General features: G+C 42.7%; 1 protein-coding gene across 1 annotated transcript in view; it reads left to right on the top strand.

The window, feature by feature from the left end:
* The first annotated feature begins 1,857 nt into the window (after nt 1-1,857).
* KCTD8 (potassium channel tetramerization domain containing 8) overlaps nt 1,858-17,085 on the top strand; it is an 85,568-nt gene continuing 70,340 nt past the window's right edge. Inside the window, exon 1 of the mRNA XM_075261407.1 lies at nt 1,858-2,960. Within this exon, the coding sequence (XP_075117508.1) occupies nt 2,162-2,960 (799 nt within the window). The 5' untranslated portion in view covers nt 1,858-2,161. The remainder of the gene's footprint in view (nt 2,961-17,085) is intronic.

Genomic DNA, 17,085 nt, shown 5'->3' with positions numbered 1-17,085 from the left:
TGGAGACATATATCATGAAACAGTTCACACTCCTAATGTACTTGCAATCCTCAATGAAGACAAGAACAGCAGGTTCCAAACAGGATGATATATAGGCAAATACCTGTAATTATAAATAATGTGTCCGAACAGGAGATCTATATTTTCCTCTGCAGAGATGGCATGAAATAAGCCGTATAATCTGTACAGCAGGCTTTTTGACATGATCTGCACTGATTTTTTTTTCTGCTGCATGTGGATGGGATTACTTAGACTCCAAACCCATATTATTATTATTACATTGTACTGATATATAATACAACAGAACCCATTGAAAAAACAAAAACAAATGAAAAGGAGCCTGCCAGCAATAAATTGGTTATAACTAGAGATGAGCGAGTACTGTTCGGATCAGCCGCTCTGAACAGCACGCTCCATAGAAATGAATGGACGTAGCCGGCACGCGGGGGGTTAAGCGGCCGGCCGACATCAAAGCGGAAGTACCAGGTGCTTACATTCATTTCTATGGTGCGTGCTGTTTGGATCGGCTGATCCGAACAGTACTCGCTCATCTCTAGTTATAACCTAATTCCAGTACCATGTAGAGGTGATTCCACAGCAGGGGTCAGCAACCTTCACCACTCCCAACATGCTCCATTAATTTCTATGGGAGTTCCAAGAGCAACAGAGCAAGTATGCATGCTGGGAGTTGTAGTTTTACAACACTTGGGGTGCCGAAGGTTGCCTACCCCCGTTCTATTGTTTACAAATATGCCTCTGTTTATTCAGCTTTGGAGCCTCATTTTCATGTAAACCCCCCTCATTTCCATAGGAATGAAACACAATTTATATGAACATTGGGGACCAAAGCTGAATAGCAGACACATATATTGAAACTGTAGCGTCATCTCTATCACCAATGCACTGCTGATAGACTCCCTTTAAAGAGTACTTCAGTCTTTAACTTGTTAATTGTAATGTTTAACTTCTCTATTTTGTGGGCTCCGGTGCAATGTTTTGTCCAGGGCCCCTACCTCTTGATAATTCTTGATAGTGATGGTTACAGGGGCTAAGGAGTTTAATCCACCTTAGTGTGGTTAGGGTAATCTGTGGGTCTCCTTGGCTTATGGGCCAGATGGAAGCTGCAATCTCTATACTGATACCAGTGCTTATGGGCCCCCTAAGCCTCCTGGGTCCTGGTGCGACTGCACCCTCTGCACCCCCTCAAGTTATGCCCCTGCCTATACATGTCACTATAGTGTACATATAACAAGAACAAGTGTAGATATAACAAGAACGGCACAGGTTTTTAGCCCTTTCCATAACTAAAACAAACAAAAAAATCTATATTCTATTAAAACAATATTGTAACACTTTGCATTATTTAAAAACTGAACCTCATTCTCCTTTTTTAGATATAAAAAATGTAAAAACAAAGGTGACATAAAAACAAAGATGGGAATAACCTGGTCAAAAAAATGTTACAATCTTTACAATCATACCTGAAAATGTGTCCGAGCACGAGCAATGACCTGGTCATGAATTGAGTAAACACTATGTACTATGCAGGCATAATTCTAATTCCCTTGCTGTACTGTTTGTTCCTTCCAGTCCCAAATAAAGCAGGACATGAACATACAGAATATACTATAAATGAAAAAAGCAATATCAAAAAACACGTAATACTAAAAGCAATATAGGTATGAGCATTATGCTATAGGTATGTCCTTGTATATATAGAACACGTAAGGAAGAGCTGGTGTAAAATGAACATGCTCCTTTAAAAAGACAGATGTGGGAAAAGTTTCCTGAAGCCCAGCCTGCAGTCGGAGTGACGTCAGCTCAGTTCCCTAGAAGCTCTCGGTGCAGTGTATTATGTGCTTCTGTCCGTGCTGCTGATGGTTGCTCTGCTGCAAGGCTGTATACGCTGTATACTCTGTATGTGCTGCTGATCTCTGCTCTGGATCTCCATTGACTATTATGCGCTGCTGTCCGTGGTGCTGATCACTGCTCTTCTGTTGGGCTACATAGACTATTATGTGCCACTGTCCATGGTGCTGAAAGCCGCCGACTAGAAGTCTCTAAGCCTTAGCTGAGTGTTCTGGGTGTGGATTTAAGTCACAGCTATTGACTGGACACTGTCTACTGAAGTTCATCACTTTCTGCATGTTGATGTGGAGATATGGCTCTGAAAGATACAATCCTCCCTATCAGCGAAATGTCTTATCCTTTTCCGGATGTGGTAGAGCTGAATGTAGGTGGCCAAGTTTATGTTACAAAGTACTCGACACTTACCAGCGTGCCGGACAGCACTCTGTACAGTATGTTCTCTAGGAACAACGTCAAGGAGCTTCCCAGAGATAACAGGTCTCGCTTCTTCATAGACAGGGACGGCTTCCTCTTCAGGTATGTACTTGACTATCTAAGGGACAAGCAGCTCTCACTCCCAGATCACTTCCCGGAGAAAGAAAGACTTTTACGAGAGGCTGAATATTTCCAGCTCAGCGACCTGGTGAAGCTACTGACGCCTAAAGTAACGAAGCAGAGCTCGCTGAATGATGAAGGCTGTCAAAGTGACCTAGAAGAGAACTCACAGAGCAGCGACCTGATCAGAACTGCAGCCCTAGACAAAAAATCGGGTTTTATCACTATAGGCTACAGAGGTTCCTACACCATGGTGAGAGATAACCAGGCTGATGCCAAGTTCAGAAGAGTGGCCAGGATTATGGTATGTGGTAGAATAGCTCTGGCTAAAGAAGTTTTTGGAGAAACTTTGAATGAGAGTAGAGACCCCGATCGCCCCCCAGAAAAGTACACGTCTAGGTTCTACCTAAAATTCACTTACTTGGAGCAAGCTTTTGACAGGCTTTCTGAAGCTGGCTTTCACATGGTAGCCTGCAATTCAACTGGAACAGCAGCCTTCGTAAACCAGTATAGGGACGACAAAATCTGGAGCAGTTATACCGAGTACATCTTTTACAGTAAGTCACTTTACGTCTTAGACATTTACATTGATTTTATATATACTGTCTATTGAGCTGTGCTATAGTTACCGTTGTATAAAGCTTTCACGTACCCTTGTAAGCGTAGACATACAGAAATGCAATAGTCAATAGAATAGGCTCAGAACACTTAGCACCAAATCAATGATGAAGAGGTTGTGTCACCATAAGTCATGTGGAGGATGTTAGATAATATATCCCGATCTCATAAAGGTTCAACCACTTGACACTAAAATGAGGTGGCCACATCCACTTTGAGACTGAATGGAGAGGTGATGTATCTGTGGGTTATTCTAAAAATGGCAACATATATTTTTACGGCATAGGAGAATGTAGCAGACCACGTGGTGCATATTATTTGTATTACGGCCACTGGATGGGAAATGTATACCTGCAATCCGCACATGTGAACGTAACACCTTGTTACTGGGTGTAAAAAATATTCATGCAGAATAGAGTGTATTGTTTTTGTAAATAGTGGAGGATTCCATCTTAAAATAATCGCCAAATACACTCGGAAGCAGAGACCAAAAGAGCCTGCTGAAAAAGTAAGAATCCTGCTTGATCCCGTTACGGATTCTTTGACTGATACACTATGGAAGTTTGGTCTGAAACAAAATTCCCATTGAAACTTATGGATCAGAACCCTGTTCGTAAGACACTCTGATGATCACGCCCATTCATCAGCAAGAGAAAGTGGAGAGGAATTGGAGGCAGAAGTCCACTTTAAATTCCTCTTGACTTTCCACACCCTTAGGGTAAGTTCACACGGAGGAAAGTGGAGCGCAATCTGGCATGTATACACGCAGATGACGCGCTCAAAATGCTTCCATTCATTTCAAGGGGAGTTAGGAGCCTATACGCTGCAAGATCACGGCCGCAAAATAACACGGCGTATACGATCCAGGCTTCCATTGAAATGAATGGGAGCATGTTGAGCGCGTCATCTGCCGGCACGTGTATACGTGCCAGATTGCGCTCCGCTTTCCTCCGTGTGAACTCCCCCTTACATTTTTTATGGTATTAACTCTAGACATTGCTTTAGCAGCAAATCAATGGTAAGGGAGGATGGGTTTCTTCTGTACACCATGAGTTAAGTCACCTGCAGTCCCATGGAGAATCTTACATAACATACCCTGATATAACAAAACTTGAGCCACGTGACGAACTCATCTCTGTAACATCTGTACGTTAGTCTTCATCAAACAGAACCGCATCTGATAGGGACAAAGATGGAATTTTGCCCTAAAAGGGATGTTTGGACACCTGTAATAAGAAAAAAGCTGCTCAGCATTATCCAATGGTTCATGTTGTGTTTTCATTCCTGTGGTTGGGCTTTGATTTATTGCCCACATTTGTTTTGGCACAAAGGATTAGACCATGTCTGCAATTCCTCTCATTCTCATTAACTAGAAAGTCAACACTTTCCATCTGGAGGAAGCAGAAGATGGGTAAAAAGCAGATCAATGGTGTGGGAGAGACAGAAAGCAGGAGGCAAATAATCTTGTTACTAGCATAAGGCTATATACAGTATATATAACACTCCTATTGAAATGGACTTCCTAAATATTTGATGTCAGTGAGGTGAATGTGATCTATGTCATGCTACATTCCTAGTATCCTTTTACTTCTCCCACCTGACATACCAGCATCTTCCTACATTTGCGTCTAACCCAAACCTTTTAACTGTATCCTAAGTGTATACTAAAGGACACAAGTCCCGAGTAATGAGGTTTAATGGTAAGTCATCTACAAGACAAACAGGAAAATACTTCAGAGAATTTTTCCGTCAAGAGTCAGGAGCCGCCGACAAACAGTATAATGGGATTCTTAGCTTGCTTTAAAGGCTTAGAGTGAAATAATCGCATTGGTGGGTACTTGGCTATTCTCTGATATTGCTGTGTTAACAGTTTATGGAAGGGATGGGAATTGCACAAACCATCAAATTTAGTTCAGTACCTAAAGTAGCAATTGGCAAATATAATGTCTTAAGACATAAAAAGGCAATGCATTGGCAATAAAGTGGTTAAAACTGAGAGAACTGGCATGGGTGTGAATGGGTACGTAGCTGACCAGGGGCCAACTACAGGCAGAAGATGGAACTACAGATGGGGGAAGGTAGGATCTCGAAGGTGTGGGATAGCCTTAAGGTAATATCCAGACATAAACAAAAGGCTGGCCCGCAGATAGAAGGTGACAGGAAGTGGCTTAACAAGCTTAGTTTATTCTTCAATAGACTTGACTCCAAGCCAACACTCCCTTCACCAGCATGTCAGTCAACCCCCTCCCCTCACACACCAAGACCCAACCCCCACCGATTTGCAATAAACTGCAATCTGACTATCTGATCCTCAAGAAGTCCCAAGTGTGTAGGGAAATCAAGAGGATTAGAGCAGACAAGGACGGAGGACCCGATGGGATAAGCGCAAGAGTTCTTAAAATGTGCAGTGACTAGCTGTGTGGTATTATTACGCACATGTACAATATGAGTCTAAAGCTGGGAGTGGTACCTCAACTGTGGAAAACATCTTGCGTGGTACCAGTACCAAAGAAACCCAACCCAATGGGCTACAATGACTACCGACCTGTAGCACTGACATCTCACCTGATGAAGGTCCTAGAGAGACTGGTCCTGACACACCTACGCCCCCTAGTGAGCTCCGCTCTGGACCCCCTCCAGTTTGCCTATTGGCCGGGCATTGGGGTAGATGACGCCATCATCCACCTTCTTCACAGAGCTCTCTCTCACCTGGAGAAACTCGGGAACACTGTGAGAATAATGTTCTTTGATTTCTCCAGTGCGTTCAACACCATTCAGCCAGGGTTACTGAGGGAAAAGCTGAACCTTGGCGGAGTGGACCATCACCTGTCCTACTGGATCCTAGACTACCTGACAAACCGCCCTCAGTATGTGAGAGCGCGGGACGGTGTCTGACACTGTGATCTGTAGTACGGGGGCACCACAAGGTACAGCTCTTGCCCCATTTCTCTTCATTCTGTACACTGCTGACTTTAGGCACAACTCATCCAGCTGTTACTTACAGAAGTCCTCCGATGACTCTGCTATAGTAGGCCTTATCACTGATGGCGACGATAGGGAATACAGAGACTTAAATCGGGATTTTGTTGAATGGTGCCAGCAGAACCAGCTCAGGATTAATGCTGGGAAGACCAAGGAGATGGTGGTGGACTTTAGTAAACGGAGAAGTGCTCCGACCCCGGTGGAGATCCAAGGGACATGCATTGAGATAGTCAGGACCTATAAGTATCTGGGTGTGCTCCTCAATAATAAACTAGAGTGGGCTGATCACCTGGAGGCGCTGCACAGAAAGTGCCACAGCAGACTCTACCTGCTCAGGAGGCTGAGGGCCTTCGGAGTCCAGGGGCCACGTCTTAGGGCCTTTTTCAACTCTGTGGTTGCTTCAGCCATCTTTTTCGGTGTGACCTGCTGGGGGAGCAGTATATCAACCAGGGACAGAAATAGACTTGACAGGATGATCAGGTGACAGAAGGATACTGTCTGTAGTGACCCATGTATGCCCACCCTATGTGTGGGACCTTGATGACACTTGGCAGCACTATAAGTGACCGTCTGCTTCACCCCAAGTGTGAGAAGGAGCTATCGCAAGTCCTTCCTTCCAACCGCGATCAGGCTGTATAATCTACATCAGACCAAGCAAAGATCACTCCACACAGAGAACTAATGATTATGATTATGAAGTCTTCCTTCTTTCTTCTCCTGTTCCTTAGCTGCTATGGACTCCTAGTATATCTTCTCTTCTCAGCATATGTGTGTGTACATCTGTAATATATTACTGTGTATTATCCTGTATCTGTATTACTATGCTGCTGTAACATACTGAAATTTCCCCACTGTGGGACTATTAAAGGATTATCTTATCTTATCTTAAACCTTATTAAACTTGTCCACTGGCTGCGGCTCATATCACAGCTGCAATACCAGACGCTACCTATAGCCAACAGTGGCGCTGTTCCTTGACAAAATTATAATTCATAAATCGTAATCGCTTATAATCTCTTCAAACAACATGATGCAAATATTTATACAGATGCAACACAGTCATTGTAGTATACCTATGTGTTATGTGTTGCTCATTGCAGGTACACCCACTATATTATTTAAAGGGAACCTGTCGCATTGTGCATGCAATCCTATCATTGGGCAGCATGTTGTAGAGCAGGAGGAGCTCAATAAATTTCTATGTATAGTTTTGTGGGAAAAAATTCCATATAATTTGTAGCTTATTATATAAAAATCACAGTTTTTTCTATTTCTAGGAGTCCACTGGGTGGTTCTACTTATTAAGGTATGAGAGCACCGCCCACTGGAATCATAAACATAAAAAGAGCAGCTACTCAAATTCATATAATATAAGTTATACTGAATCTGTTCGCACACAGCTATATTTCAGTCTTTTTTTACTGATGAATACTGCTAATCCATCAGCAATAGGAAATCGGAAATTCTTTTTGATCCTGAATATGTTTTTTTCTGAATTTCCTGGTTATGTTATCTGTTTTTATGTCTGATCGGTAGGATTTCCCATGTGACCCCTCACCTACAGTACTGTATCAGCAGTGACTGACCACCATACTATAGAACGTGGTGGCCACATTCAGATTGAGACTGAATACAGTGGAGGTATATCAGTGCATTGTTCTAAAAATGCCTAAAATAGGGGGAGTATAGTAATTGGCTAGACCATGTTTCATTGTGCAAAGACATGTGAACGACATTGTTATTGGTTGTACATACCTTATTTCCCCTCTTACATTGTTCGGGTCTGTGTTTATCCTATTAAAACCAAATATTCAAAATCTACATAGAGATGCAAATCCACCTTAAAAACAAACAAATGGTTACACAACATATAACATGCTCCAGGGCCACACGGTGGCTCAGTGGTTAGCACTGCAGCCTTGCAGCGCTGGAGTCCTGGTGTTCAAATCCCACCAAGGGCAAAAAAACATCTGCAAGGAGTTTGTATATCCTCCCCGTGTTTGCATGGATTTCCATCCCATATTCCAAAAAGACATACTGATAGGGGAAAAATGTACATTGTGAGCTCTATGTGGGGCTCACAATCTGCATTTAAACAAAAAAAAAAAAAAAAAGTATACCATGCTCCATCGTCTCCCCCCCCCCCCCCCTCACCCTGAGCATGCACAAAGAAGAATGAAGAGAAAACAACAGATTGCTAAATGGACACAAATGGATTACTATCCGTAGATGGAAGCCTTCCATAGATCTCAATGTTTTTTTTTTAAAAAAAAACATCTATTGCCGTCTATCGTGTATCTTTTCTTTTTGGATGGAGCAAAAGTGGTTTAAGTCTGACTGTTGTCTCTGTCCAAAAGGGAAGATACATGGTGATAACTTTCCAGATGTTGCTTGCAGATAGTTTTAAAAACCCATTGAAATCAGTTTTTATGATCTTTTGACGGATCACAGAAACTGACTACTTGCGGAGACACCAACACAGATGTGAGGCAGCCGTACTGGCTATTTGCTATTGTATAAAAACCAAAAACAAGAACCCAAGAATGCAAAACAACCTGGTCTCAAAACAAATACAAATATACCTTTCAAACAACTAGAGACACAGAATATAAAAATTACATAACTTTATTAATAAATATCACATAAAACAGTACATCAACAAACAAGGGAGACACACATAGGGAAAAAGATAAATTTCCCCATAGAGTAGCGGAAGAATACCAAAAACCCTCCCACCAGTCAAAGGCTGAGTCCGACCCCAAACATGATATATAAAAGTGCAAGAACAAGAATCACAAAAAGAGGAATATAATCCCCAATTAGATACTTAATATTACACACCGATCATAGACTAGGGGACTAAAATACACATGTCCTCACAAGAAAAGAGGTACCCCAAATAGGGTCACCTTAGTACATACCCATAGGCTTCGTCGAAGTGAGTGAAGGCAAAACGCGCGTCAGGCGTTTCCCATGGTCCTACCAGTCTCTGACTGAGTCCCCTGTGTTATTTTCTCCATTTATATAGTGGTACCTACAGAGAATATGTCTACACCTATGGGTATGTACTAAGGTGACCCTATTTGGGGTACCTCTTTTCTTGTGAGGACATGTGTATTTTAGTCCCCTAGTCTATGATCGGTGTGTAATATTAAGTATCTAATTGGGGATTATATTCCTCTTTTTGTGATTCTTGTTCTTGCACTTTTATATATCATGTTTGGGGTCGGACTCAGCCTTTGACTGGTGGGAGGGTTTTTGGTATTCTTCTGCTACTCTATGGGGAAATTTATCTTTTTCCCTATGTGTGTCTCCCTTGTTTGTTGATGTACTGTTTTATGTGATATTTATTAATAAAGTTATGTAATTTTTATATTCTGTGTCTCTAGTTGTTTGAAAGGTATATTTGCTATTGTATGCAAGTTCTCTCATGTTCTTGTGGCTGTTAGTAATGGATGGGAGGTTTATTTTACCATGTGACTTATGTTTTGCTCTCATATCTTATCTCACTCAGGATTTCTGCTGACACGGCTATACATATAGTTTAGTATATGATATATGTGACTATATACTGTATGTATGGTTGTGTACAGATGTGTCCACCCTTAACTTAGCTCAGTTTTATTTAGAGGGAGTCTATCATCTCCCCCAAGCATATTCATCTGTCACCACCATACTTCATTGAGCACATTATAGTGATAAACAGCATACTTCTGTTTCATGTCCCTCTTGTAGATTAGGAGAAAAATAACTTTTTTGGTGCACTGGGGGCGGGCCTTTACCCGTGGGAGGACTGGTATTGCTGCTTATGTAGGATGGGTGATGTCATAACAAAGATGAACTTTCAGAGCACCTAGTGGCCCAGGCAGGAGATGGTGGGAGTCTGAGTGGCATTGCTCCAGAGAACTAAAGGCCCGCCCCCAGTGCACTAATTGCCTCATTTGCATAAGACTTCCAAGTTGTTGTTACTCAAATCCCCAAAGTGAAATACATAGGTAATACAAAGGTATGTTGTTTATCACGGCAATGTGCTCTGTAACGTGGTGACGGTTGGATAGGTTTGGGGGAGGCAGTAGACTCCCAACTAAACCAACTGAACTGACTAAGCCATTGAACATCTGCAATCCACAAACCATCATAGACAAACATAGGAAATCACATTGTGACACAATACTGCAAAACAAACCCTGATAAACTAATCTTTATGAGCCGCACATATCTGGACAGTAGGGAAGATTAGGAAGGACAGGTTGGTATATATAAAAATGTGACAAACATGGCTGCGTTTATACATAAACAGTGCTAAACCTATCCACAGGTTGTGAAAGGTATTGCAACTCTGCTCCATTCAGTTTAAAGGGAGTCTGTCACCAAGGTTAAGCATATTATACCAACGACACAGTTATATAGGCCAAGCTCACTTGAATGTAACACCATTATCCCCATGAAAATTCAAGGCTATCTTGCAGAGAGATTAATTTACTTCTCAATATGCAAATACGCAGTCTGGAGCACTGAGGGCGGCTCCATTACTCTAAATGTGCCAGCATGAAGGTGAGAGCACAGAGCAAGGGGAGATTTCAGCAAAGCTTCCTGGCCTTGTGACTGCAAGAAAGGAGAAGGGGAAGCAGGTTGTATTAGAACAGCGCTGGTTGTAGCAATTGGGAGCAACAGAGCCACCAATTAGAGCTTCAGACTGCTCATTTGCATATTGAGAAATAAATGAATTGATCTCTGCGTCAGAGGCACAAGTTTTCATAGGGGAAAAAATGTTAGATGAGGCTCAACTGAATGTAGTAACTGTGTTACAGGTTTAATACACTTCACTTTGGTGACAGACTCCCTTTAATAAACAATGCAGATACAACCTATGGACAGATGGGGCGCTGTTTCTGAAAAATCAGCCATGTTCATTTCAGTCGTGTACAATCCTTTACAGCACAATCTGCCTGATAATGTGGAGACAGTACAAGGACATTAGCACCATAACAGTGACTAGCAAAGAACATTGTGTAGTGTAGAATAGCATAGTATAGTATACAGTGGTGTAACTAGGAATGACGGGGCCCAATGGCAAACTTTTGGCATGGGGCCCCCCAGCCTTCCTGACCGACACCGAAGACCCTGACCGACCAACCCACCCCCACCCCCCGCCGCATTCCTGCACGCTCTATTATGCCCCATAGTGGCCCCAGTACACAGTATTATGCCCCATTGTGGCCCCTGCACACAGTATAATAATTGGAGACCCAGAGTGATACAAACATAAAAAAAAAAAGTTACTTAATTACTTCGGTGGTGTCGGCCATCTTTAATGATGTATGGACGTGCCATGATGTTTCATGCATACCTCCCAACTTTTGAACAACAGAAAGAGGGACAAAATGTGTGGTGTGTAAAATTTAGCTCCGCCTACTTTATGTTGACTCCGCCCATTCTCATTCGTTTTCCATGTGCCCCCACACAGTATAATGCTCCTACAGTCACCCATACATTATATGTCTCCAAATTATAATGTTCCCTTCCAACTGCCCCACAGTATTGTCCCTCTCCTGGTGCCCCAGTTTAAACATGGAACTGTTGCAGCTGGAGTGGGACATTAGCAGTGCGGGTAGTTGAAGGGGGACAATAAATTAATGGCAGATGTAGTGGGACATTATACAGGGGGCAACTAGAGGGGGACATTAAACTCAGGCAGCTAGAAGCAGACATTAAGCCATAGGTATAGCTGGAGGGGGACATTAAACTGGCGGCAACTAGAGGTGGACAGGTCCCCCTCCAGCTACTCCCACGGTTTTATGCTCCCCTCCAGTTGTCCCCAGTTTAATGTCCCCCAGTTAAAGTGCCCCCCTTCATTTACCCCATTTCATGTCCCCTCCTCCATCTCTGCCCCCAGTTTCATCTCCCCCTCTCCATTTCTCCATCAGTTTCTTATCCCCTTTCATTTGCCCCCAACTTCATGTCCCACTCATCTCTGCCCACAGTTTCATGTCTCCCCTCCATCTCAGCCCCCAGTATAATAACAAACACACACAGAAACATACACAAACAGACACACACAGACAAAAACACACACACTCACACTCTCTCAACACTGCATCTCACAGCTCCCCTCCCTTCTCAGTACCTTACACGCATCTCTTCACTGCACAGGACACTGACACGCCCACCTAGTCACGTGACCGTGTGATGTCACACAAAGTCCTTGAACCATAGTGAAACGGCCGGTTAAAAAAAAACAAAAAAAAAAACAACCTGCAGGGGTAGCGGCTGTCGTCGAGCCCCTGACGTCCCCGGACCTGTGGCAGCCGCTACCCCTGCTACCCCGGTAGTTACGCCACTGATAGTATAGTATATTCTAGTATAGCATAGCATAGTATAGTGTAGTATAGTATAGCATAGCATAGCATAGAATATTCTACTAGCTTAGAGATATTGGCATATAATATAACTACTTGTTAGGATTTCTGCAGGAGCTACAAATGTCACGGTCACCGCATGTTAGTTTGTAAGACTTTCTCCTAGCAGCACATACAGGACATGTACAGAGGTAGTAAAGTTCACTGATAACCTGCTGCGTTGTAATATCTATTCATGGAGGATAAGAAAAACCATTAAAATGTACTGAAATAGCCAAGTTCACCCCGCACATTTAATGTTCTATTTCTAAAGTTAAAGGAGACCTGTCAGGGCGATCTGGAACACTTAAAAAACCTACAGATCTCTGTTGGCCAGGGGTTTAGTGTCCCAAACTACTCTGTTGTAAAGTCCTCCGTGTCCACACTCTACTCCTTGTGCCAGCGCAGTTCTTCAGTGCACGTGTCAGACCTCGGTACCCGCACAAGGCACATGCTACCCAGAACTGATGCCATATACTCTGTGCAAGCTGTTGCATGATGCTGAGACCTGTAGTGAATTATGAATGACAGCAAGCAGAGATCTAGAAAACTGTAAGTGATACAGAATGTATATCGAGAAATCATATATCTTTTCACTATACAAACAGTAATCTATTTCTGAAACTGGACAACCCCTTTAAGAGACCTGCCCCCACTTCTGATTACTATTTTAGTACTTGTATTTCCTATGAAATGACGACTTTTCACATGAAGAGATTCAAGGAGCAAGGGTCTGCAAATACTCCGGAGCCTTTAAAAGTTCACTGCTTTATTCCATTCCAATTAAAAAAACGATAGTAAACAAAAGTGAAGTCAGTCCGAAAAAACACATAGTGATTTAAAATGTTTTTCACATACCTCTGCTTTATGTTTTGCCTCTGTTATTCCTCATGAATATTTTTGTATAAATTACTACTGTAGGTGTTACAACTTGGGGGGGAGGTGTCCAAACCCAGACCCATACCTCGTGTCACTCGTGTGCGGCCCATGCTTTCAAATCATGGCAGACCGGTTGTAGCACAGTCATCTGCAGTCTGCCTAATTCATATATTTTTCAGAGGAATAACACAAAGCAGAATTATTTTTGAAGAATATAGACATTTACTAAAAATATACCATATATACTCGAGTATAAGCCGACCCAAATATAAGCCGAGGCTCCTAATTTTACTACAAAAAACTGGGAAAACTTATTGACTCGAGTATAAGCCGAGGGGGGGAAATGCAGCAGCTACTGGGAAATTTCAAAAATTAAAATGGTCACAGTTTTTGGGTGCAGTAGTTACTGGTGTTGGGGAAGGGGAGGGGGTGTTTTGGTTGTCTGTCTGCCCCTTCCCTGAGCTTGAGGACTGGGTTTTTTTCCCCCCACTTGGAATTCAGTCTGGCTGAATATAGGGGATCTGCAGTGCTCCTATTAACCCCTTCCCGACGGAACAAGAGCGCTATAGATCCCCTATATTCAGTAGACACAGGGATACCTAATGTGTTTGTGTTTCATAGTAATTTTCTACTTTTGTATGTATTCTAGGGAAAGGAGGGATTGACAACTTTTTTAAAAAAAAATTTTTTAAAGCTTCTTCTGTTCCCCCAATATTTTATGGGAGATTCTATACATTGATATTGCGGCTTCCTCCTAAAAAAAATATATATATATTTTTTTTGCTGACTCGAGTATAAGCAGAGGGGGGGCTTTTTCAGCACAAAAACTGTGCTCAAGAATCTGGCCTATACTCGTGTATATACGGTACATCAGGATAGCTTACATGTCCTTGATAAACTGAGAATAAATCTAACTCTACGTTTCTGCTATACAATGTTTTTTTTTATTTATTTTAGTTTTTTTTTATTGTACTTCTTATTGCACAGATTTGTCACTTTCTTTAGGTTAGATCTATGGATTTTCCAATGCTTCCCGTTATGTGATGCTGATTGTACAGTATATGTATATGTGTCAGATGCCAGCACTTTTGTAGTCACCCTTACGGTTTGCTTTACTGTAGGTCAGCAGATACATGACATAATGAAAACTGGAAAAACACGATCAGCATTTACCTATAAGTATAAATACACCGCTATCATCTGAGAAGGTTATTTTACACTAGAAAGCCAAAAAGCTTCCAATAAATGCAATCCGATATGTTTAGCGCACTATATAGTAACCCAGGCGTGATGCACAAAAACAATGGGGCCAATTTATCATGAGACGTTTTATGCCAATTTTCTGACTTCAAGTAGAAATGTGCTTGCTCAAAAATTTTGTGACTTTTTAAAAAGTGACGCCATTTTTAAAAGTCAAGTCAAGTAAACCATGGTCACATTACAAGTCACTTTTAGGCCGGGGTCCCACAGGACAGAAACGCTGTGATCTGCCCGTGGTGGAAACATCGCAGCATTTTACAGTAAGTTTCTAGTAAATCCCATGCCCACTTTGCGGTAAAAACTGCAGTGCGGACACACCATGATTTCCAAAACCAGCGCGTTTTTGGAAATCGCTGCATGTAAATTATATCTAACGCCGGTAGTTTCCCGATAGATATAATTGCAAGAGAAAGTCCTCAGAGGAATACCCTGCAAACTTTCTGTTTAAAGCTCTGCGGGAAGAACCACAATGTGTTGCCGCCGCATTTTTTCCTGCAAAGCTTTATTGCTGCGGGACGTCCCGTGGGGCCTTAGCCTAAACCGGCCCCAATGTCTTTTGGTAGTAGTTACATTACTATGGCAGGGCTGGGAGTCTTCAAAAGGCTCCCGGCTGCTATGGTAACGAGATGCCTCCCGCGACTGCGCCGCTTGGGGGCCTTCCTGATTAACCGATAATAAAATAGAAAGTGAAAGTAACCACTCAAATGCCGTGGTCACATTTGACCACGGCATCTGAATGGTTAAATACCCATGATCAGTGTCATCTCTGATCACGGATAGAGATGAGCAAGTAGTGTTCGATCGAGTAGGTGTTCGATCGAATACTACGGTATTCGAAATACTCGTACTCGATCGAACACTACTAGCTGTTCGAAGTTTAAGGTTCGATGCAGAACCAGCGTTGATTGGCAGAATGCTATACATTCTGCCAATCAACGCTGGTTTTTCTCTTACCTTTAGAAGTCTTCTCCTGGCGCAGGGTCCCCGCGTCTTCTTCCGGGTGGAATTCACTCTGCCTAGGCATCCGGCCTGGGCAGAGCCGACTGCGCATGCGCGTGTATGCGCGTGCATGCCAGAGCATGCACAGTCAGCTCTGCCTAGGCCGGATGCCTAGGCAGAGTGAATTCCACCCGTAAGAAGACGCGGGGACCCTGCGCCGGGAGAAGACTTCAAGCAGAATCCAGCCCGATCGTCACTTGTGGACTTGGTAAGTATGATTTTATCGAATTTTGCGTATCCCTGAAACGAGCATTTCCCCCCATAGACTATAATGGGGTTTGAAAACCGTTCAAACAGTCGAACAGTGTGCGGCTGTTCGAATCGGATTTCGAACCTCAGACATTTTAGTGTTCGCTCATCTCTGATCACGGACAATTCGGCTGGGTCCCTGCCATATGAAACAGCTTAGTCCTGGCAGCTAGTCCTGTTTCAGACAGGCCGCCATGTTTATTCACACACCTGAACATAACTGTAGGTCCTGATGCGCCTAAGGGTTAATAAAGAGAATGCTAACACCAAGATGTCAATTTATTCCTACATGTCCAGGAGGAATAACAGAGGAACTGCACAATGCAGAGGTGAAAAGAAAAGCGGCTCATGAATTGTTATTTCATTTGGAAGTTAAGTATTTACTCCAGACACGTCTGGAGAGATGACAGCTCCTCTTTAAAGTTAATGCATATTATAGTTCTTTATTTGTCAAGTGTATATTTTGCGATTTTAATTATTTATTCCAGTTGGTTTCTTGGCAAACTATATCACTGTAATTGTGTTTCTAGTATGCAATTTTCTCTGTGTGAATAGGGTGCACCTGCACCTGTCAGCCTCTCCGGGTAATGCCGAGCGGCGCAGATGCAGAGCCCATGATCAGAGCTACTAAATAAATAATGCAGACGCCGCCAGACACTTTATACACATTTCTATGGAATGACTTTCAACATTCGTTTCTTCTCAAAATATTCATTATGGGAATAATCAGAGTGGTGAACAGTAAGAAGTATTGTAGTCAGGACCGGACATCTAGGTAAAAATATTAGATACAAGAATAAGCCATCTGTATGAAACTAGTCGGTCACTCACATACAGCAATACACCAACATACTCCTAAATATTGATGTGTGACTATACTATATACTTTAAAGCGAAAGCCTTTCAAACTTTAATATTAGTCCACTTGGGCACTCCCTGAATGGAATACCGAACGCAGATGTGAACCCGGCCTTACTTTTTGCATGTTAGTCAGTGGTGTAACTACCGGGGTAGCAGTGGTAACGGCTGCCACAGGGCCCGGGACATTAGGGGGCCCAGCGACAGCCGCTACCGCTGCGTTTTTTTCTTAATAGGCCATTACTGGCTGGAGTTACTATTTACTTACCGATCCTGGCTGGGCCGGGATCGGTAAGTGACCCCGCCAGCCCCACAAAGACTATGATTATACTCGGGGGTCTTTGCAAATCCCCGAGTATAATGATCGGACGCCGGAGAGAGGTAAGAAACATAAAAAACACTGTTAGGGGGCATTCATACTACGTATACGGCAGCTTAT

The sequence above is a fragment of the Leptodactylus fuscus genome, chromosome 1 (assembly GCF_031893055.1).
Source record: "Leptodactylus fuscus isolate aLepFus1 chromosome 1, aLepFus1.hap2, whole genome shotgun sequence".
NCBI classification, from domain to species: Eukaryota; Metazoa; Chordata; class Amphibia; order Anura; family Leptodactylidae; genus Leptodactylus; species Leptodactylus fuscus.
This window is presented reverse-complemented; position numbering and strand designations above follow the sequence as displayed.